This window comes from Rhynchophorus ferrugineus, unplaced genomic scaffold, assembly GCF_030347505.1.
Source record: "Rhynchophorus ferrugineus isolate W39M unplaced genomic scaffold, kcgeb_rfMv2 rfM5, whole genome shotgun sequence".
Lineage (NCBI taxonomy): Eukaryota > Metazoa > Arthropoda > Insecta > Coleoptera > Curculionidae > Rhynchophorus > Rhynchophorus ferrugineus.
The window spans coordinates 10,261,105-10,285,540 of NW_027472584.1; the positions used below are offsets into that span (position 1 = coordinate 10,261,105).

General features: G+C 29.2%; 1 protein-coding gene across 19 annotated transcripts in view; it reads right to left on the reverse strand.

Annotated features, from left to right (window-relative positions):
• The window catches only part of Cirl (Calcium-independent receptor for alpha-latrotoxin), a 608,365-nt gene that overhangs the window by 177,240 nt on the left and 406,689 nt on the right, over positions 1-24,436 (reverse strand). For 4 of the 19 annotated variants that reach the window (XM_076405297.1, XM_076405293.1, XM_076405288.1 and 1 more), the window contains exons 1-2: positions 23,628-23,912; positions 4,920-5,028 (exon numbers count right to left, since the gene is read on the reverse strand). The exons of 12 other annotated variants lie outside the window; for them this stretch is intronic. In XM_076405297.1, coding sequence (XP_076261412.1) covers positions 4,920-4,922 — 3 coding nt within the window. In that variant the 5' untranslated portion in view covers positions 4,923-5,028; positions 23,628-23,912. Of the gene's footprint in view, positions 1-4,919; positions 5,029-23,627; positions 23,913-24,436 lie in introns of those variants that run through there. 3 more of the 19 variants (XM_076405295.1, XM_076405290.1, XM_076405291.1) reach the window with 1 other exon arrangement.

A 24,436-nucleotide genomic window follows, 5' to 3' on the forward strand; every position in this document is an offset into this window, starting at 1 on the left:
GCGTCTTACGTTCAATCAACAATCATCCATTCAATAATCACACATTCATACATTTTCATTAGTTAATTAGTTGTATAATAGTTAGTGTTATTAATAAAGTGTTAAGGGAAACATAGTTTTTACAAAAACATAGAAACATAGAAACAAACATAGAAATTACATGAAGACCTCCATACACTAATTTGAATAGGTTATGATAAATTTGTGTATATCAATGTTAGTATTACAGTTCATAGTGCTTAGAAAAAACCATTATGTGAAAGCACATACATTTCATAAGAACATGTAAAGAATGTATGAGTAGCAGTAACACTGTTGCAGACAATATTGGATATATGCAAGAACATAGATGTTACTAGATGAAAATAAAATAGTTATATAAGGCTATATAAGAATAATCCTGATATACATCAATGATTTCAATAACTCAGCTTTTGCTTATGTTATTTAGTGAAAAAATAACGTATCTTAGTATATTTAAGGAACATAATCTAAAGTATCTATTGATACAAATTTAATTTGAGTGAAGTTTCTCAATATTCAATTCATCTAATTGCCCTAAAATGTTAATAATTATAATCGCATTGTGATGAATTGATTAAAAATATCGTTAATCATATTTACTTCTCAACGGCAGATGGGCGCTTAATCAAAGTCATACATAACCAAACTAATTCGAAATATTATTCAATTTATTTAAGAGAGCATGTATCCATCTAGCCAATCATATACTACATCTTGCATATATCAATGCATAAATACTTTCATCTAATTTTTTGCTGGGGAATTTTGCTTTCAACTTCTAGTTTACATTTTAATGGCGTTTTTGTTGGCTTATAGCCATATATATATATATATATATATATATATATATATATATATATATATATATATATATATATATATATATATATATATATATATCGCTGTAGATTGTTTTGATTTTCAGCCACCACCAACAATTTTATAATCCCTTATTTTGTATCCTTTCAATAAATGTAAATTTCTTATATTGTTATTATAAAATTCTTAAGTCACTAAAAATGGCTTAGCTTAATGCCTATAATTAGAATGTCACTCATTAAAGGTAGTTACTGTCCAAATATAATATGGATTATGCTTGCTGATTAGAAACTAGTAAATTCGCACATGCAATTTTAATTTACGGATAGTATTTTCAAGAAGTAAATTATAATAAAGTCAGTCGACAAAGTACTTTAACTCTGCAAATGGGAGTGAACCAAATGCTGGTCATCGGTGGCGGAAATATTTACCAAGAAGATATTCAACTTTATCTAGTCGAGTTTTCGGAATCACCTTAGTGTAATTTCTTATCAGATCGAATACACCTGACTGCAGAACGAAAGAGGAACTGATACGACCTCATTGGATCTGGCGTATAATTATCTGATAGTTAAAATACTCCACATTCAAGAGTTTTAACATACGAACAAAATGCGAATAGAAGTGTATGTTTTTAATATAATACTAATCTAAAATTCCTTCAGCGTTATATTTTTACTGATAATTCCAGCTTTTTGATATAATTATCCTTAATAGGCTTAATATATTAGTTCATAAGACTTTTAAAAAATTATTCATGATAATACATATTTATATTAATATATTACAAACAATGCAAAATATTGGATTTTGTCACACGAATAAATGCTTTTTTAAGGCCTATAAACTCGTTTTAAAGGATTTTTTTTATTTGAAGCTTTATTGTCAGAAATTGGTACAACATATTTAATTTAAAGTATTGTCACTCGATAGCTGCTACATTTTCGAATAGAATTTACGGATTCCATCTTGAAAGAACGATGTATCTTTTGAGACTATGTCGGAACAAGTAGTAATCAGCAGGAGCAAGGTCTGGGGAATACGGCGGGTTGTGCAGCATTTCCCAATTTAATGTTTCCAAGTATATTTTCACCGGTTTTACAACATGTGGTCAACTTTATTCGTATTCCGGACATTTTTCATTAGATTCTTATTCAGCATTTGTATTAGATAGATGATTGTCATTGATGGTTTGATTAGGTTTTAGTAATTTATAATATTGTTTCTCTTTCACTTCGATGTCAAAATCACCACTTTTAAAACATTAAAATAAGTATTCGCATGTTGAAATCGATGGAGCATGATTGCCATGGACCGGAAGTCTTCGTGAAAGAACTGTTCATGTATTTTCTCCAGATTAACGTTCACTAGTTATAATCGAATTATTAAAAGTAAATAGTGTTGTTTATTGTATATTATCGGCTGGTGTACTTATGAGATAATATAGTATCTGTTATATATAGTATATATATAGTTCTGTATCATTTCTTCGGTTTCTCGAAACTAAAAAAATATCTTTTGTGAGTTAACTGAAGCAGCATTTGTGGTTTAAAACTAATACACCATATATACTCAGATTGATTTAAAGGCGATAAAGTAAAATTAAAAAAATAAAAAGAATAATATTGCTCATTAAAACAATGCACAAGTTTTGTATAATAGTACAGAGTTCAATAATTCCAATCAGGTCTGATTTTTTTCCAATAAATATTTAAAAATATATAAAATATTAAAACAACAATACTAAAATAAATTACACCAACTACCAGCCTCTTTCCAAACAAGAAATATAAGACAATTATAATCTTAATGAATTGTCTATAGAGCTTCGTACCTTAATGGAAATATATCTTACACCTATTTATGGAGCCTGCCTTCGAATGAAACTTTATTATTTCTCAGCTTATTTTTCTCTTCGCCTTATCTATAAACAATAAAGTTCTTTTTTCATTTTCGATCGTTTCTGCAAGTAAATTGAGCCTCTATCTTTATAACGAACGAAATTAAGTTAAGCGCTATTTCATTTAGATACAATATAAAATATGACTTTAGACCGTACGAAACAGTTGCTCCTTATTAAACAATTTAATTATCTTGTTTCTATTTTATGTTGCGCAACTTCGTTAAGACTATATATAGATGAAAATTGAAAACTTTCTCGATAGAGAACATTTCAATTAAAATGTTATCCAGATTATACAACAATTTCATAGAATTTACACACTCCAGGGTAAATTAGACACACCTGGTATCCTAGTTATTATGTGCGGTTACCCTTCGACTTTATTATACAAAGAAACCTTACACATCAGTGGGTATTTTGTGTAAGCCCTTTAAATACGAATTAGGAGATGAGCTGTTAAAGCTGTAATCTAAATTTGTTCAATCATTCGTTCTGGATTAATTTCCTTCATAATTATCGTTCAAAAATAAATGACATGTTAGATTTTACTGTCGTTTTCTTTTTCATATTAACTCAAAACTTTTGTTAGTAATTTTATTGCAAGTAAAGAAAGTTTGTTTTTATTTAAACTTAAAATATTATAACATTTTAAAACCTCTAAAATAATATATATAATCATACATAATCACACATTGTATAAATTCGTATGGTTTGGTTCGCTTCAATCTTCTGATATCTTGCGCGCTGTCCAGCAGTTGTATTGCTTTCACGTTAGTATGATTTAGTAATATTCTTTCGTGTTTGAAGGCGAAATCTTGAATAACTTCGCAAATCCCAAAAAGCAAAAATTTGATTTCCAGGTCATTGTGAAGTTCTTGGTTGGTTACGTAGCGATAGGCATTGGTAATCAATAGAAGAACCTTGTTTTGACAGCGTTGCATGACTAGTTGATTTGAATTTTTAGTACAACCCCATATTTGCACCCCATAGGTCCAAATTGGCTTTAAGATTGTCTTATAAAGCAATCTCTTTGATTTTAGATCAAGTTGAGAGTATCTTCCGACTAACCAGTATAGTTGTTTTATTTTGGTTCTAATGTATTGGTAGTAGTTTTTAAACTAAAATTAAAACTGCCTGAAACTAATAATGGAAATTCTAATTTCAGTTTAGTTAATAGATTATATTATAAAGTTCTTTCTTTATTTGTCTTTCTTCGTTTGATCGTAAGATATGATATGAGCCTGGTACTGGATGAGTGGGACTTGCTGAAGAAGGAAAACAAGCTTCGGTTCAATAAGAAAGACTTCTTTTTCCCTGCTATCTCTTTAAGAAAGAGAGATTTACACATAATAAAATTAAACCAGACTATTTAATGAATCGAACTAAGAGACCTCTGTGACTAAATTGCGAGAAACCATATCACTCTCCCATATTTTAACGAAATGTAGAACATATTAACTATCAGAAGATGTCATGGTCTGTCTGATTTATTAAGGGATGTGTTATTGCCGTAAAATATGGCAAACATGGGCAATGTTTCCGTTGTAAACTATTCAGACACACTGCGAATCTATTCCGCGAATATTAGCAGCTGTTTTAAAAGAAATTTGGTAGCCAAGGGTTCATATTATTTTATCTATCCCCTGCAGAATTGATGTCGAGCATTATTTGACAAAGCAATATTACAAAATAACAACATTGAAGTATGTGAATACTCGGGAAACGTTTAAACAGGTAATTCTACTAAAATCGCCATATTGACCAAATATCTCCCCCTTGATTATTGTTTGATTCTTGACTTGATAGAATACAGCAAATGGAAATATGGGAGAATTCTCACAAGAAAAACAGCCAGAACTTATTTAAATATCTAAATACATTCAGACAGTTCAAGGATTTTATCAGATCAAGAAGATAAAATATTGATTCCCAAATATAAAACCAATGAAAGTATATTGTATTCAGATAATATAAAGATAAGCAGCCATGTTGTAACTCACAGTTGTATTTACACAGTATTTTTGAAAGTGAAAGTATAAAATAACGGTAATAGTAAGTGAAAATAAAGGCTTAAATAAAATATATTATGCAATAATGTTCTGACACGTCTAAAAATTAATTATAGTTAGCGTATTATATCATGTCGAGCTAAAGATAAGAATTAGCACCTTACCATTTATGATTACATCGACACAAACATGAGGGTTTCAAATGAAGCTGTTCCAAAACTACTCCTTTCAGTTTTTTTGTTTGTACGGAGAACTACGAGCACTTGAAACTACCTGAAACATAAAAAGAAATGTTAACATAACCAAAAATATTAAAAACTATATATTACTATAGTATACTTTTGATACGACCTTCAAACATCCGCGTTAATTATAAACAATACAAATAAATGTTTGGATTAATACATCAAGGCTCTTTAGAGAAACTGTTTAGTATTCTTTAATAGCCAATGAAAAGTAGCATGGCAATATTTCGGATTGCGTAAGAGATATTTATTGATGTTCCCTTGAACTGTTTGCGATTAAAAGCTTCATTGTAACTAAACAAATATATTCAGCTGGTGGAAATTGATGCGACCATTTTCTTTGGAGAACAAGTAAACCATAAATTATTATTATCTATGCATGTAACAATAAGTGTGACTGTTCCTTTATACATCCACGGAATACTGAAAACAGTCACAAAAGAGAAATTTATCTGTAAATATTTCTCTAATAAAAGTTATAAGCAGCAAAGTTTTCCAATTTATAGCTATGAATATACCGGTGTGTTACATAAGCACGAAAAATCCTCAGAGAAATCTATTCTTTGCAATGCACAAAAGAAGATTTGTAGTGGTTATGAATACCACTCTGTTATATACATTACATATCAAAAAGTGTGTGGAAGCAATTTAATTTCTATATATAAAACCTATATTCTGATTCATTTTAATTAGCCATTTGATGTCTTATTTTACAGTCATCAGATAAGTATAACTAAGTCTAGGAAAGGTATAAACTACGAATAGAATTGGTTTTAATATGAAAAAGCGTCCTTCTAAAGCAGTTGTAATTTTATATCTTCATTTATTCATATTTATTCTGATCATTGTTTCACTTTAAAAAGTCTTTTATTCAGAATAACTGGTATAATTTACTGGTTGGTTTGACAGCGATCCAATCATCGATCTGTTTTCGCATTTCTTCGGCATTTCGAAGCTGTTGCTAGTCAAGCCATGCTGCATCGATTTGAACAAGTGGTAATCAGAAGGTGCTATGTCTGGTGAGTGCGCTGAGTGTGGCAAAAATTCTCCTTCCAGATGTAACAGTGTATTCTTCCCAATTCTTGTAACGTGAGGCTCTAACGTTGTCTTACAAGTGAACTTAGAACAAGTGAGTTTGTTTTAGCGGCACCTAACACATTACAGCTTGCTAATCCCACCATATACATAGCAAGACTTGACGGTCATGAATATTCAGCTTTGGTGTTGATGTGGATGAATCTTCCGTACAAATTCGTGATTTTTTGCATTTGGAATTGTTGTAGCGGATCCATTTTCATCGTCAGTCACAATCCGCCATAGAGAATAATTATTTTTTATTTGGAAAACCATAAAACGGTCCAAAATGGCATTTTTAGTCAATTCTAGAAAATAAAAAATTATTTGAAATTTTCAGCTGGGTTTTCGTCCAATAAATTCTGCAATTCATTGTCTTCAAACTTTTTTTGGTCCTCAGAACACTTAGCTATTAACATTAAAATCAGGACTTTTAAATCGTTAAAACCAGATAACTGAGATATGACAGAGCATCATCACCAAAAGTTTTTATAAAGGTTTGATGGGTTTCGGCAAAAAGATTGCTTCAAATCAAGTTCGGCTAGGTTGTTGATTGAATAGCGTTGCGAACTATCAATTGAAAACTGTCGAAACAGTCGATAGTGGCAAAACAGTCGAAACAGTCGATAGTCAAAAAAAATAGCGACTGAAAATAGTAATTACTATTTTCAGTCAAATGCACGGTTCGACTTTTTTTTCCATTCGTGATGTCAGACGAAGATGTACGTATTATTGTCTGTATAAAATGTGAGAATGGAAAGGACGGAGATAAATGCTTGGAGCAGTTAATTTTAAATGTCTTTATATTCTCCAACGGTAGTATAAGCGAGACAGAGATGTATATATATTCATTCGCGTGATAACTTTAAAAAAGAAAAGGAAAAAAATACTAATTTCTATTATCATGTAATAAATAATATAATTTTAAAGGAAGTAGGATTACTTTTATACTGAATGTTCTGTGGATTTGTAAAAAGAAATGCAATAATAACACCACAAATGTTTTATGGTGTTTTAATATATTAATTGCTATTTTTAAATAACATAGCATAATAAATATAAATAGTACAATACAACTTAATTAAAACCTAAAAAGGATTTTCAATAACTAAAATAACTACTAAATAAAATGTAAACGTATACCTAATCGTTGAAAAATCTAATCCATAATGAACCTAAAAATGATCGTACAATAACTACCAAACCCTTTTTAAATAAAAGTTTTATTTATTTTCAACGGAAATATTTTTAAATTACTGTAAATATTATCATGTTTAACTTTTCTCCCGTGAGGCGATTTCTTCGATCGATAATTATTTTCCCAGATTTTGAAAAATGAAATCTAAAAGTATCTTACTATTTGTCATTTACAATTGAATTTTTTTACCCTCGAAAACTAGCGTTCCAAAATGCTGCTATATTAATTTACAATATATACAAACATTAATTATTAACATATTTACATTTAGAATAACTACAAAAAAAACATAAAACCACATATATTACATATAAGTCTATATAAGCATAAATTTGGGGCATTACTTTCAAGGTCGCGGCTAAGACGGAAGGCCAGAATGTTAAAAATCAGTCAATCAATCAGTTAAGAAACAGTCGATAGTAAATAGTAATAAAATCAGTCGGGCCGAAAATAGCAACTGAAAACAGTTACTAGTAAAAACAGTCGAACCAAAAATAGCGACTGAAATAGTCGATAGTAAAAAGTAGTCAATTACTGAACAGTCGATAGTCGGCTTCAGTCGATTGTTCCCAACACTAGTTTTAACCGATGGGTTTAAACAAAAATCTGAAGAAAAATATTTGTTATAGTAATATTGAGACAAATTGACTAAGAAATACGTGAAAACATTTGATTACATTTAGTCGTTATATTAACCAAACCTAACCTTTCCAATCCGCTGGACCAGCAACACTTTTTTATGAGTAAATATCCGACAATAAAATCTTAATAAAAAATTTAAAATTAATTCAGTTATTGTACACCGGAAAAACAGGAAATGAAAAAAACTAAAAGTATCAACCTTTACAAATAATTTTCCTTTTGTACAGTTTAGATAAATAAATATATTTTATTATTTACATTACGGTATATTTTATTTTAACGAATTCGTGTTATAGCTAGAGAAGATAAAAAAACCAACAACATAAAAATACAACATCTGTTATCTGATTCATAACATAACAAAAAACAAAAATAAGTTGAAACCATATCTGTAGATATTTCTTTAATAAAACTTTTAAGCATGGAAGTTTTCCAATTTATGACAATAATTCAGTTCGTGTTGTTCTATATCAGCAGAAAGAATCCCTGGAAAGAAAGCTATTTTCAGGATTGAAATACAGAACGAAAAACAGCCCTAGTGCCAGTTTCTCTGTTCTATTAGCAATTTACACAAATTCGTTAGCGTGTCTCAGTCTTATTAATCAAAATTATAAAATGTGGTGTTTTTTTTTCATGTATTTTACTGTGTTCTGTCTTTAATGCGCGAGCTTGCAAACTTTTAAATATAACTGAGTACCTGTTTTAGGCCTAGAAATACCATTCACCTCGCTACCTAATAACAGTTTACCTGGAGCTTCATAAAAGCCTTTTAGGGTAGGCTAAAGTAAGTTCAGTGCCGGGTACCTAAAACAGTCAAGTTTTCAACATCAAACTTGACGAGGACGGCACTTTTTGTCGCTTATTTTGGGCGTAGAGAAAAATAAAACCATTATAACAATTTCATCTAAAATATTTACTTATCCTAAAAGAGTACCTCTTCTAAAATGTGTACAAAACAAAAAGTTTTAATTTATACACTTTGCGACTTTATGTGTTGAATTTTTATTTTACTAATATACATATATAACGTAACATAATTTTATCTAAAATATTTTATAAATATTTACTCGTCCTAAGAATGTGCGTGTTCAAATTTTATGTAAAACAAAAACATATCTCCCTAATCTTTTGTTATATTACTGTAACAATCTGTGGGTGTGTTAATTCTTATTAATTACGGTTTCATTAATATACATATAGTAGTAATTTAGTTCATTCCTTGGTGTTTCGGCACTTTTTGTCGCTTATTTTATAGCCCGGAGACAAATAAAACCATTAAAATAATTTTATTTAACATGTTTTTTTTTAACAATTTAATATTCCTTCATTACTATTATTATTCCAGCTCATGTTTAATTATTAGTAGATTTAGGAACCACGTTAAATATTATTGTGAAGCTTTTGAATCCTACGTTTGAAAAATGTGTTGATATATTCCAGAATATAAAACTAATTCCAAAATGAAATACTTAGAAATATAGTATGGAACACGAGAGATACTATGTGGCTTAATGAATAATTGATTGAAAATAATGTTCGAAATTATACAGTTTTAGAGTAGAGCGACCTAAGTCGCTGCTATTTTCTTTGAGTAGAGGCCAAAAGTAACAAGTAATGTTATACGAAAGTTAGTTATATAAATACCATCGATTTACATTTGTATATAAACAAAATAGTGAATAAATACTGCACAAAAGAAAGATTAACAGAAGGAACTAAATAAACATGACGATATGTTTATATATTATTTCACACTTTTAAAAAAATTAAAAGTTTAGTTGTTTATCGATTTTAACTCACTTCATGACTATTAATTAGCTGAACATCTCATTTTTTTTTGATATAGTGATATAAATAGTGAATAGGAAGGAATATCTTTAGAATTATTTAATAGAATAGTTTAAATTAATTTTCTCGTATTGGAATTTGTTATTTTGTGAAATAATATTCTTCTTTTTATCACTGCGATGCTATATTTTAAATTTAATATATGGTTCTGAAAAGAAATAAGAAAACTTCTAATATAATTAAATATCAATAAACAAACACAGGGGCACTTTTTGCGAAAAAAAAACTGCAATTATTGAATTAATGACGTTAAACTTATATATAAATAATTGCCCAACAAAAAGAAATAGTTTACTTTATAATTAGTAACTAGGACTTTGAGAACTACGCTTCTTCTTCCGATAGCCTCTCTAACGGGTTAGATTTTTTTAAAAGAATTTTTAGACTAGTAATATTATTAACACTGTAAATAATTATCAAATTATTAGCAAAAGGAGAGGATTTTTTTGCGATGAAAAATATTCCAAGAAGGGATAGTTACCAAAACGAAAAAATAGAAGGTCACTACAATAATCAATAAGTTGATGATACAAATCACAAGTAAAATCACGAAAATCTATGAATACGTAATTTTAAGAAGTTTTAAAAGTTTTTATTTTACCTACATTATTTTTATAGATTGATTTAACTTTTTTTTTAAATATATTTTAAAGTCTCCTTTTACCAACTATGGGTTTATCTGGACTGGACCTAAGGCTTAATGTGGGGTCAGAACCACGTTCCCCAGCATTAAGCCTAAGCATTAAGTATACCGACTGGCGAGTGACCAACTTTAGAAATCATCCCGGAAGACATCCGGTCTTACCCAGCCTGGTTACTGGCGTGACTGGGATCATTTTCCTTGTCAGATTTTACACTCTTGCCTAGAACAATCACAAATTTTAAGCATTCACAAACATAAATTTACGACCATGCCCCAGCAGGATTCGAACTCGCGGCTATCGCAACAGTAGGAGGACCACCCTATCGCCTTTACCACTGGGCCACCAAGCAGGCTGATTTAACTATTAAAACAAACTTACTTGAAACGATTTAATATATTTTTTAAATCAATAACATCAACTGAAACTATTTCTTTAATACCGTATCTATTATTGGTAGGTTGAGAATAGATCTTAAACATGTATGTTCTGTAATTTAAAGTAAAAATAAAAATATATGAATAACTATGACAGACCTATTTGCCTATACGACATATAATAATAGCAATATTTTGAAACAGGAAAAATTAACATTAAGTAATAAATCACATGTCATACTTGCATCATGTAATACATACTGAATACTTTCTTTGTGTGGTATATCAAAGCACAGATTATTATTTTACATTTTCATAGGGTTTTTTTTCTGTCTATTTTGTCTATGTTACCATGAAGGTTCTATATAATATTCCTAGTTTCTCATCAATTAACAACGAGTACATATCCTCTCTATGGTCTTATCACAATATTATCATAATTCACGTATCTATATATTAGTTTAGTGTTGAGGATAATGGACTGCTAGATTAGATATTTATTGTAGATGTATGCGGAATATATACTTAGGATCATAAAATGTTATCAACAGACAACATTAATGACTGGCCATTAAATCAGCTTAAAAAGTCCATTCAAAGAAAGCGTATTTAAATTTTATATTTTATAGATTTAACAGAAATGAAACCGTCATCTACCGAATGCATGAGAACGACATAAAAATCACGTCGGTAATGTAAAATTGTTGTTAAAGTAATGACTGTGAAAGAACAGGCATATAAACGGTGGTTCTAAGACCAAAATCGTTATAAAACCAGCTAAACTGAAAACAAAAGGCTTAAACGTGAATACAACGGAACGCAATCCTCAACAATATTCGCATAAAAAGTTGTTTATTTAAGGTAACGACAACAAAAAGAAATAAAATAGAACGAATTGTATCACATGCTCAATACATAAAGTGAATTTTGAATGGTTAAATTTGTGTAACGAATGAAACAAGGCACAACAAAACAAAATATTACACATTCATATTCTCCCATCAAGATTTACGATGGTTATTTTAAGATACGCATGAGGAAATATTTTATTGTCTTATAGTCACCGTAAATATTTCGACAAAATTTCGTACGTAACAGTATAGAATATAATTTGCTTCTCATTTTATATATTCATAGAAAAATTTAAATATAATAACACATTAATAATTCTTTAAAAAATATATGAGTAATGTTGAGTAATCCGACATCACTCAGGGTTATCAATAAATAACAAACTTATCTATAATATAATAATAATAATTGTTTCTAATTTATGATTATCAACAAAATACAAATATTTTTCTTTAAAAATTAGAAAAATTAAAAAGGTCTGTACTAAAAAAAACTGGTGCAATATATATTAATTAAAATATTTTACGTTCATTTTTTCAAATGTATCCCATTTTTCTGGCACATGGTGATACCATAATGAAAGAACGAAGTTGGTTTTGTCTAGAAGTTGTTTTTTGTTGTTTTGTTGGATCTAACCTTGTTCGCATTTCTTCAGCATTTCGAAACCATTCCAGCTATAACAGTGTATTCTTCATAACTGACTGAACTTCAATATGGCTGAGAGTTGTCATGCAAGAGGATGACTTGGCCTCTATTACTCGCTATTGTTAGATTATTCAGTTGACATCTGTAGTCATCAGTAGTAACTGTCTCATTCGGCTTTAGTTCAGTTTTATTAGGTAATGAATATTCCGCTTCAGTGATTATATGAATGACTTTGTGCTAGATATTGTCGTAGTGGATCCACTTTTCAATGCCAGACAAAATACGTCATAGAAAACTCTTTTTTTTTCCTCACAAGCAATGAAACCGTGATGTTGAAACAACTCGAAATTGTATCTTCAGTAAATTCGTGTGGTAGTCATTTTCTCTTCTTTTGAATATTTGTCATTATCAAACATCTGGAAACAGTTAACAAACATCATAACTGCTAAGTTATCTGAGAGTCCTTTGGTAGTCTGAGTTGGGTTCTAGTGCAAAAAGCCTTTGTTTATTGTTTTCGAACATTTATGGTCCTCCAAGATGATATTTGTAATGACATCAGCATGAAACATGACAATCATTGAAACCAACACCGAAAAATAGGATATAACGAAGCAGCGTCACCAAATCAAACAACAGAAGGAATAAATGTAAAAAATTGAATTCTGAGCATTCCTTGATTACATCTGAGTGTATGCAATGAATAACTGAGTAGTTAGAAAAATCTGTGGACACCTTGAAGTGTGTGATGCTAGTGCAAATACCCACAATATGATAAAATCACTAGAACCAAATAATCAATCTAACATTTATAACATCATTATATTATATCGCGATATGAGGCTATTGTTGGGTAGCCCCATTTTCCAAGAGGTAATGTCGATGTTGCCTTCAAGATGGATCGTTGTGGATGTGCATTATCTAAATTCCAAATTCATTAGTTTGAATGATTAACGAAAGCAACAAAAAGCTCGAAAAGCTAACTTAAATAATGTGTGCTCGATTTTACTAACTTTACATGGTTTTATTTTGATTATCATGAGCTTTTCCGCATAAATGACAGCAAATTCAAATATTCTGTAAATTTAGAAACCCCCTTTACATCTAAGAACACGATTAAAATTACTATTATCTTTTTGTGTAGTTTTCAGTTTAACATTAATTTACGCAATAATAATAACTTATATTAAATAGGCACACGGCAACAGATGAAATATAATATTATAATGTCAGTAAAAAAGAAAACCTTAGCTTTGACTCATACGTTGACTGAAATTTTAAACTAAAGTAACATTTCACTACAACGTTTATAGCTAATATTGTGTTTTGGTTCAGACCTTATACTATGAAGCAGTTACAAGACATTACTCAAAGTAGTTAAACATAGAAGAAAAAAATAAATGAAAACCAAAAACAAAAAACACATAAAATTAACGTACTAAAAAAAATTGCTGGAAGTTAAAAGGGTTGGAAAAACATCAGTAACTTTCATCATTCTACGAATCTAGACCGGATTTCTGACCAAGGACAAAAATCCTGGGTAGTTAGTGAGATCGTCGGTGCGAAACGTTGGCCTTTAAATGTCTTCTTTATTCCTGGAAATCCCAGAGGGCGGACACTAACTGCTAACGAGTTATCGAGATGCAAAATCTAATCACATTTTTTTGTAAGCCTCTTGCGTTTAATCAAACCGAGAGTTCAACATGTATGTTACACTAACAGTGGCGTTGTTATTAAGTAACGGTTCTCTAATTATACTATAATTAAAAACGATATTACACATATCTAAGGCGAATTAAAATAAATAACCGCGAATTTCCAAATACTTCGTATTAAAGCTACAATGTGGAATTATATCCTGATACATCCTGTAATTCGATCTTATATTTAATAGTCATGAAAGATCGTCTTACTCATCCCAATCCAGATGTTCCCAAAATATATGGTCGCTGGTGTAATATATTTAGTTAATTTATAAAAGATGTTTAATTTTCTCAACAAGACGTTATTACAATGTTGCTGTTGCCACTTCAAACATTAATCATCGAGTATTTCAATTTTGATCTTTATAGCCAGGTTATTAAGATTAATATAATATACAGGTGTATATTATAATTATATAACGTTATACTGAGAGCTTAAATAAAATATTCTAAACTATATATATACATATATATATATATATATATATATATATATATATATATATATATATATATATGAAAGTATTAATGACAATGAATTAAAAGAATAACATGCTTATAATTATGTTAAAGCCCTCGTTTTTTTTTTAGATTCACTATATTACTAATTTCAGGTATTAAAATGTTATTTTCCTGCTTGTTTAAAAGAAAATGTTAATGAAACTGGTCGAAAGTTGGTGGAAAAATATCATGCGTTTATTAGTATTGGTTGGGATATTTTAGAAGTGATGATTTTAACAAAATTGATTGGGCTATTAAGCGAAAGTACCAAGGGAAATTCCTATCAGTTGTAAATTAATGCATATAGGTCGTGTTTTGAAAATAGAAAAACGGTAGTAATAAAAATAGATATGCGAATATTTTGTATAATCACAGGGCATGTTCAACAAAACCCGTTAAAATGGACATGTTTAAATGAAAACTTTATTTGACTGAGACTTTATTTCTACACGAATTTTCGCAGAAAGATCGGACAAAATAGCAACAGACAATGCTTTTCAGCAATACAGCCTTGAATTTAAAACACAATCCCTTGAAATTAATTCACAGTCCTTATATAATTAGTGATATTTGAATCAATACTTTCAATATTAATTATAAAATATATTAGTTTCATTTATAGGGCTGTTAAGGTGATAGATATGGCAGAACAAATATTTTCTCAATAAAGTAACAGTGTCTATCTTCACCTGATTAATAAAATTATAGTAATTATTTCAATATCCTATTCTTATTTAAAATATTACTTCTAAAACATGTTTTAATCATATTAATAAAGTTATGAGTTTGTATAGGTGAGCAATGCAGTTATATAATAACACTCTGTATTTAAAAGCCTCGAATAAAAAGAAATATTCTTTTTTAACGAGCAGTAGGTTTCCTACCTCAAGATCGATAGAATAATCAATCTTAAGCAAAATTTCCTAGGCCATATAGCTACCGAAAAATCGAAGTCAATGACCTTTCTACGAAGGTCAATACAGCTGATATAAACAAGTTGTAGTACGAGCATATCAAATAATATTCTACTCGGAACTTCGTATGTTCTTTTTCGCATTTTTGTACTGATATTAGGTGCAGTCTTTTTTATTTTATATCCAGTAAGTTTATTTAAAATTAAATTGAAACAATGTACCCTTTTCTGCTATAAATTATGTTTCCTCATATTTCATTTTCGTTTGTGCGATTACATGCCATTGCTCGGAAGAAGTGGTAGTAGAGTGGAGCAATATATGGAAAATACGGTAGGTGTAATATATATTTTGTATTGTATCATGTCTAGCTTTTTATCGTCTTATGGTTTTATTTTGGACTTAATAGCTCATAGTAAATCACAACCTACTGATCACTGATCAAACTTAACTCACGATATCATTACATTTGGTATTAACGACCATACATTAGACATAATTAATTTTTTAGGTTCTGTAAACTTTTTGTCAGTAAACTCTCATGGGCCAAATGATCTTTTGACAAGATCCGTAAAGTAAGGAAAGCAGTGAAAACAATATCAAGGGGCAAACATTAAAAAAACTATACCCCTAATATTAATATAATATGGATAATATTCAATCATATACTTACAAGAAATTTAAAGTTCAATATTGTAGAAATGGAAAATTTGTCATTCATATTGAACGGCGAGATTTCCATAAAATTTATATAATATCGAAGAATAGTATTAAAAAGAAAAACGGCTTGGTTGGCGCAGTGGTCAATGTGGCCTCCTGTTGTTGCGATAGTCGCAAGTTTGATTCCTGCCAGGGAATGGTCCTAAATGTAGGTTTGTGACTGTTTATAATTAATGACTGTCGAAAAGGTAAAATCCAACAAGAAAAAATCAACAAATGATCCCAGTTATGCCAGTAAAGTTAAACAGTATGTCCAGTGGATTCTACCTGATTCAGCTACAACATTGAAAATGACGATTGTGAATAAATATCTGGTAAAAAGTAATAGCGTGTCTTAGGTAGAAAAAGAGAACGAAACCGAAAATTGAGATAGTGAGATAATTCTATACAGAAACCTCCTACTTTTTTCTTTCTTGTTTTTTTCTTTTTTCTAGATCTAAAGGAAAATTAAAATCACAATGTTTAAAATTACTTTTGACTAAGTCATCTTTTATAAATAAAAAACTACGAATTAATTCCGAAGCTCAATATTATTATTTATAATTAAACATAATAAATTTAAAATTATATGTAATAAAAATTAGTAACACAATATATTAGTTAAAAAATAAAACTTTCAAGTAACATTTGTATATACATTTCTACTGTATATAAAAGCAAATATATTAAGGTAGTGAAATAAGCTATTGAAAATTAAATGAGCATCTGTTGTTTGGAGGTTAAACAAAATTTTAACTTAAAACAGATGCTTGTGGTACCCCTTAATTAGTTATTTTAGGGCTTTTCTTCTTGCCGTTTCTCACATACACGTACAAATACACAGACACACACACGCACATTCTTCAGTTAGAATATAAATTACCAATAGAGGAACCAGGAATTTCCTTTAAACGCTTATTTACTAAAATAGTCAACGGGTTATTTCGATTCCTTAAACAAAAATCAGTGGCAGTTTAAATAATTATCCGATAGCATTATAGAAATGGGGAAATTTCGACAGTGTTTAACGGCTGATGATTTTTTCTGTCTCTAATTAAAGGGAAAACGATGTATTTTATTTGGTACTTAAGTGATATTAAATGTAGACAGGCACTCGGGAACTGTTAAAGTAATTTCAGTGAAAGAAGAAAACGTGAATAAACCTTTTTTCGGATGGGTTAATAAGCGTTGAGATGGTAAAAGATGGCAAGACAGAGAGCAACGGTCCTTATTCAAAAAATACGAGCGCGTTTAACATTTAAATCGGGAATGCGCTGATGGTAATCGGTCGTTCTTTTTTGCGCATACCACCATGTAGAAATCTAGTCCATAAACGTGAGGAAAGAAACGCGAAAAATACGGTTTAATCTTATTAATAAAATCGCAATTTATCCTGCTACACTCTAATGATAATCGAGTCAAATAAGTATACTTAATTTGGCTGATATTCGCATTTTAAGTAACTGTCTTCAGTTTAATTAACAATAATAAAAAAACATCGAATACCCCATCGAAAATATATGTTCTCTCTCTATATATAGTAGAATATGTAATTAATAAAATTATTATATTATTTAAATCGTATTTAGGGTTAAATATAAACAAATTATGGTCCAAAAAATATAATTATTCAAATACAAATTGTAAATAAATTTAGCGAAAACTAATATTATATCGGACGAATAACGACAAAATTGGCAATAAGCATGATGATTAATTTTCAAACATTTCATTTTTTAACAAATTACGTATTTACTTTACCTAGAATAAAAGTGATCTCTGCAAAAAATGATTTGAAGGAAAAATTGGTATTTGAAATAAATTAATTTCAAATCGTACTTTCAAAATATGTATTTGACATAGTTACTTTGGTTGCACTGGACGGTTTGTATAGGCACAAGTTTTATTTATACATTATTAACATTAACATATTACATTATTAATAATTTTGTGTTACAAATAGATATAGCAATGGGTATCCATGGTGTGAGGTTCCCTAGTGTAACTACATATCGGTAAAAAGCTTAAAAGAGTTCTGCTTTTGCAGAACAATGTTAAAGAAATTTTGTTAGGCGAAAATTAGCAAATATAGCTTTAACATCGGTAATTTATTTCTTTGGAGACCATTCCGATGTAAGTACTTGCTATTTTTACTATGTTTATAATGTTTAATGTTTCTCATAAAAGTAAAATCGAGATAAGAAAAATCGTAAAAGTAAATAACTCTGTTGATAAAATTTGAGGTTAAACCTCATTTGTTTTATTTATTGTATATGTTAGTAATAATTTACTTCTTGTTTAGTTATTAAATAATACAGAAAATCATAGATTGGTTCAGTTTTATAAGACTCATGCAAATACCAGACAGAAGAAAACGAGCTTCTAACACAACGGAATATGCTATGAAAAAACAAAAAAAAAAGAAAAATATTAATTAAATACAAGCCGTCAAAAAGTTTTGATCAAGTTCTATGATGATTAAATTATACAACAAATAGTTTGGTGAATTATATTTCGCCAGGCTAAGGGTACCTAATATATTACAGCCTGATATGTGTATTTTATGGTAGACAGTTGGTTTTTGCACATATGCAATAATAAATAGAGCTAGTATATGACCTCAAGTGTTGTCACAGAAGACAACCAAACGAAATTACCCATTTAAGAGAAATTAAAGCATGTATAAACACAGACCTTGTTACAGAACTTGATGAAGTATTGTAATTGCATGTATTCTTATAAATTCACACAGCTCGTATTAATGAATATTTCAAAATAACGATTTACGCATTTTATTTAACCTAATATTACAAGGTGTCTTGATGCAATTTTTCTTTCCACATACATATGCTAACATTTTGAATAAGTCCATTTTCTAATTTTTCATACTATTAGAAGCACATAACTATTTTTCTAACTGTGAAATATACGATAATTAAATCGCGTAATTCACTTAAATTAGTAAATCGCGCGTATTCAACTGATACAATGTGGAAATTGTGATTGAAAAACGCTAAGTGACGTCACTGTTTCGTCACGCCTATGCTAATATTACTATAAATTTATATTTTTGTGATTATTTGTGACTAGATGTCATCCGGTCTCATCCAGCCTGGTTACTGGCCTGAGAATTAAAAATAAATTTCCAACCATTTTTTTAGTTATCCCTGCGAATCCAACCGCAAAAAATAGCAAATACAAGTAAAATATTTTTATTTAATACTTAGGAAATACTATTCTACATTCTACACACGTTAAAATATATTACCTTCTTAGGGAATTAACACTAACACTATTTAATAAGTAATTTAATCTATTTTATTTATAGCGACAATATCAGAAGACTGATGGTTATTCCTTTTCGGATTTTACACTATTGCCCACAAACAATTACAAACATAAAATAAAAAGATCCAATAGAAACACTGCGCTATGAAGCCTTCAATTAATTTTATTGATTGAAAAGAATATTAGTTGTACAAATAAGTATCCGTTATTGAAAATCATTTGATATAAAACGTAATATCGTAGGATTAGATATTGGTCTAAAATACAACCATCAAGTATCACACATTTTTTTCTTTTTTTACTCTATTCGAATTCTGAGTCAAGTAAGCTTCATTGGTGGATAAGTTTTATTTTTTTTCTTTAGTTAAAAGAAATTTGCAGATGAGACGCATCTAATATTTGTAACAGGGATATAATTGAATAAATTTGGTTTTGATGAGAAAAACGTAGGAAAAGGTCGAAAATGATGTGGAATTACTGAACAAGCCGAACTAAAATATCATGTGAGATTCTTATAAATTAAACGTTGAAATCCAGTATTGATGTGAATATGAATAAGGGATTTTGAAGAACTGAACGATAGAAAACATTTTGAAAATTTTGTAAAAACCTCCCAGGAAACGTTTCAATGGAAACTCTGATCATACCAGTCCTATTTACAAAATAATGATTCTTCCGACTGTCACTTTCAATATAATAATATTCAGCATACTAATAGCTGCAAAAAAAATGAAAATGTTCGTTCTTTCACAATAAACGGATTTATTATTAAAAAAGGCGGAGATATTTGTAATTCCAATATGATACGAAAGTTGTACTCTGTACTAGAGAAATAATTAATGAATAATTCGATGGATATTCCCTTGAAAAATACGTTTTATAAAAATGGCAATATTGTTATTAGATGAAATAAAAATGGATTATTGTTCAATAAATAAAGACTGTCGAAGATGACAAGACAAATCTACGATCCTTATTCAAAAATAATAACCACATTTAACGTTTAAATCGAGTGTACGCTAACGGCAACCGCTGGTCTCTCGTTTCGTGCATACCACCATCTTGTCTATAACGAGTAGACGCGAACAAATGGAGAAACATAAGATTGTAATCCATTGTGGAATAGAAATTGTAACTCAAACCATAATAAGTAAATAATTGCGAATATTATATATTACGAAAGATTTGCATTCATATAATCTTTATATTACGTAAATTGTCAACATATATAGGGGTGTGGTAATTAATTTTAAGTGAACTTTAACTAAAAATTCTTTACTAATTTCAAAGTATCGTCTATTGTTGTCTATACCATTTTTTTTGAGATACAATCTTTATTGTAAACTACAAATTTCAATAAACAAGCGATGAAAATTCAAAATGATCCAAGTTCAAATGCAATTAATGAATTAAATTAGTAAATAATAATGGCAAAAACAAACTAAATAAGTACAGAAGATATCCTCAAAAAATCATTAATATTTTATTTAGGCTCAATATAATTGGATATTTTTAAACGTCTAATTACAAATTATAACCGAATCATTACAAATGAGTAAAACGCTAATAAAGACTAAGTATTTCAGTGAATGTTTACTGCAGGATTCGGTTTTACGATTTTTTTGGGGCCTAGTGGTAAATACATAGGTTCCAGTGACACTGAAATTAATCAATAATAATAGTAAAAACAAAGTAAATAAATACGTAATTTATATTTAAAAAATGTTCGCTCAAATATTGCTTAGTTTCAATATAATTGGGTAACTTGTTTAATTACAAATTATTAACACATTAATAAAGATTAGGAATGCTATTATGAAAATATTTTATGATTATGTACCATACCTAATAATGTATGAACTACAGAAAATATGAGTGACAAATGTATTTTTTCCATTTATAACAAACATTTATTCCAGCATTTATAAAACATATCTACGAGTTTTAATTAATTACACACACACACACATTAGAAAATACATTATATATTCTTAATTAATATAAAAAATTACGTATTGCTAATGATAGTTTTAATGCTATAGTGGAATATTTATTGTTTTCAACATGCTTTTGTTATTTAAGAATATTTTGCCTTCATTTAAAAATATTATGAATCTTTTGAATTTAGTTAGACGTAATTACAATATTTGAGCAAACAAATGTATTTTGTTACTATTGGCAATCGTTATTGTTTAGTTATTTAATGATATTATTTCTTTATTAATAATATTATGAATCTTCTAACATACTTTAACAAACATTTGTTACAGCTATTAGCTTTAATTAACTATAGACACAATAGAAAATACTTCGTAACAAATTCGTAATAAATATGACAAATTACATACTAATAATGATATAGTTTTAATTCTACAGTGTAATATTAGTTGTTGTCAATATGATTTTATTATCCAAAGACATTATCCGTTTATTTAAAAACACTATGACCTTAGAACTTTTATTTAAAATTGGTGAAAATTACGATCTTTCAGAAAACTAAACAAAACCCACACAAAAAATAAAAATTAACATTTGTTATAGCAATTAAAACTACATATCTATTAGTTTAATTAGTGAATTATTAATTACTTTTGTTATTTAACGCTGTTATTCTTCTATTTTAAAGTATTATTAATGTAGAATCTTTTCATTTCGGTGAAATTAGAATTAATTACAAACTTAACAAAATATTATTATGGATCAATAAGTAAAGAGACTGTCGAATATGACAAGACAAATCTACGATGCTTATTCAAAAATAACAACCACATTCAACGTTTAAATCGGCTATACGCTAACGGCAACCGTCGTCCTCTCGTTTCGTGCATACCACCATCTTGTCTATAAGCAAGAAGACGCGAACGAATGGAGAAACGTAGGATGGTAAGCCATCGGGGAAGGCCTACTCCACGTTCCAACAATAATCAGTTTTTATAACTTATTGTACTGTAAAACCAACTACTCATGAAATTAGGGATTACATCTAATTATTACAAAGTTAATTAACTTGTATAGTTTTCATTTCAAAGGAAAATTTTATTTTAGTGAGCCAAAAGACATTGTATATTTAAAGGAGCTTCATTTTCTGTAAGCCTCTTGAAATATGTAAAGCGTATTCCTAAAAAAAATATGCGTATACAAGTTTTGTTTCGGGAGACCAAAAAAAAAAAACGTATCGCCAAACAAAAAGATGCAAGATTTGTAACTCCTAAAAGGTAAAGTAAATAAAGCGAAATAAAACATCGAGAGAAGAATGCTCCTGCTGAAATCATTTCAATGCAAACCGTCAATAAAGGGGATATTTTTGAGATCGTTTAATAAGCAATGGGACAGTCGAAGATGGCAAGACAGATCCACGGTCTTTATTCAAAAAATACGACCGCATTTAACATTTAAATCGAGAATACAGCGACGGCAACCGGTCTTTCGTTTTGTGCATACCACCGAGTATAAATCTTGTCTCTAAACGAGAACAAGTGAAGAAAAAAAAACGGAGAAAAACACGATTTATTCTTATTAGCATAAGAGTTATCCATTTGGGGGGGAAATAGTTCACGCTCACTTTTCACTCACTTACTCGTCGAACAATTAAAAGTACACGTCTCGTCAACTATGTTCACTTCTAAGTCTTGTATATTGCACAACAAAAAAAAAACACCAATACAAAAATCACCGTAATCACGGGAAACACATTTATACTAATAAATAAAAATGTGAAAGGCTATGGTTTTTTATATTTTCTTCCACATTATTATTATGAATCACTCTCAATATTTTTATAGACTAAGTACAGTACCAGAATTTTTCATTTTACTTGATAACCGTTTCTAGTTAATTAAGCAAATTCACTATGAATAACTAGTAATATAAATCTTTTAAAATATATATAGAACTCTATAATATAAACGGAGGATTTTGAAAGGCGATTAAAATTGAAAATAATGGTAGTATATTATTTTATTTCGTAGTAGGTAACGCCAATTAAAGAGATTTCCTTAAATGTATGCAAAAGAGTGCCACTGCTGGGACGAATTCAATGGAAACCGCCAATAAAACGAATATATCGTTTTAATAAACGATGCGGTAGTCGAAGATGGCAAGTTAGATTCAGCGTATTTTGAGAGAAAAAAAATTACGGCCGTGCTTAACATATAAAATCGGGAACCGGTCCCTCATTTTGTGACCTACGGCGTAGTGAATCTTGTCTATAAACAAGATACCGGGCAAAAAAATGAGGAAAATACAACTTACACTTATTAACATAAAAGTAATCCATCGGAGAATGGTGACACACGTTCACTTTTCACAACACAATATAACAAGTCCGATCGATGAAGAGAAAGATAAGCGTACATCGTGCTTATAATTCGACGACGGCTAGCGGCAAACCAACTGCAGAACTTTAAATTTCGAGAGAAAAAAAACGGCCTTTCCTAAAGAGGTACAAAGCGACCGGCAAGCACAAAGTCGCACAAAGGACTGATTCACGTGGACGTTGGGATCGCGCGCTGCCAGATTCCGGTATTCAGGGCAGGACTCAGCTCATACCCGAAACTTTACGCTTATTTCTTATCTGCTGCACGTAGGAGAAATTCGGAATCTTTCGTAGTATTGCCGGGAATACACTTCGGGATTGGTACTATTCTTTGCTTAACGTTTTTATTTTTTTGCCCGAAAAAAAACTTCAATTGCTTTCGATCGAGAGAAAAATCTTTTCGACAACGACAATTCAACTTTACTTTTATGTTTTAAATTGATCAACTTGATTATCCTGCTTATTGTTATATACTTAACATTCCCTACTCATTAAATAACCTAAAAACATACCAAATATATAGCTATTACACATTTTCTACGTACAAAATATTTTAATAAGAATAAAATTTACAAGAACATCTTTACATTTTAAATATATATTATTTCAATATTACTCCCCAACATTTTTATTAATATCTACACTATATTAATATTTTTCTTAAATAAAATAGATACATAGAAAATATTGTTAATAATTTAAATATAATTTTAATGTTACAGTATAACATTAATTGCTTTTGTTT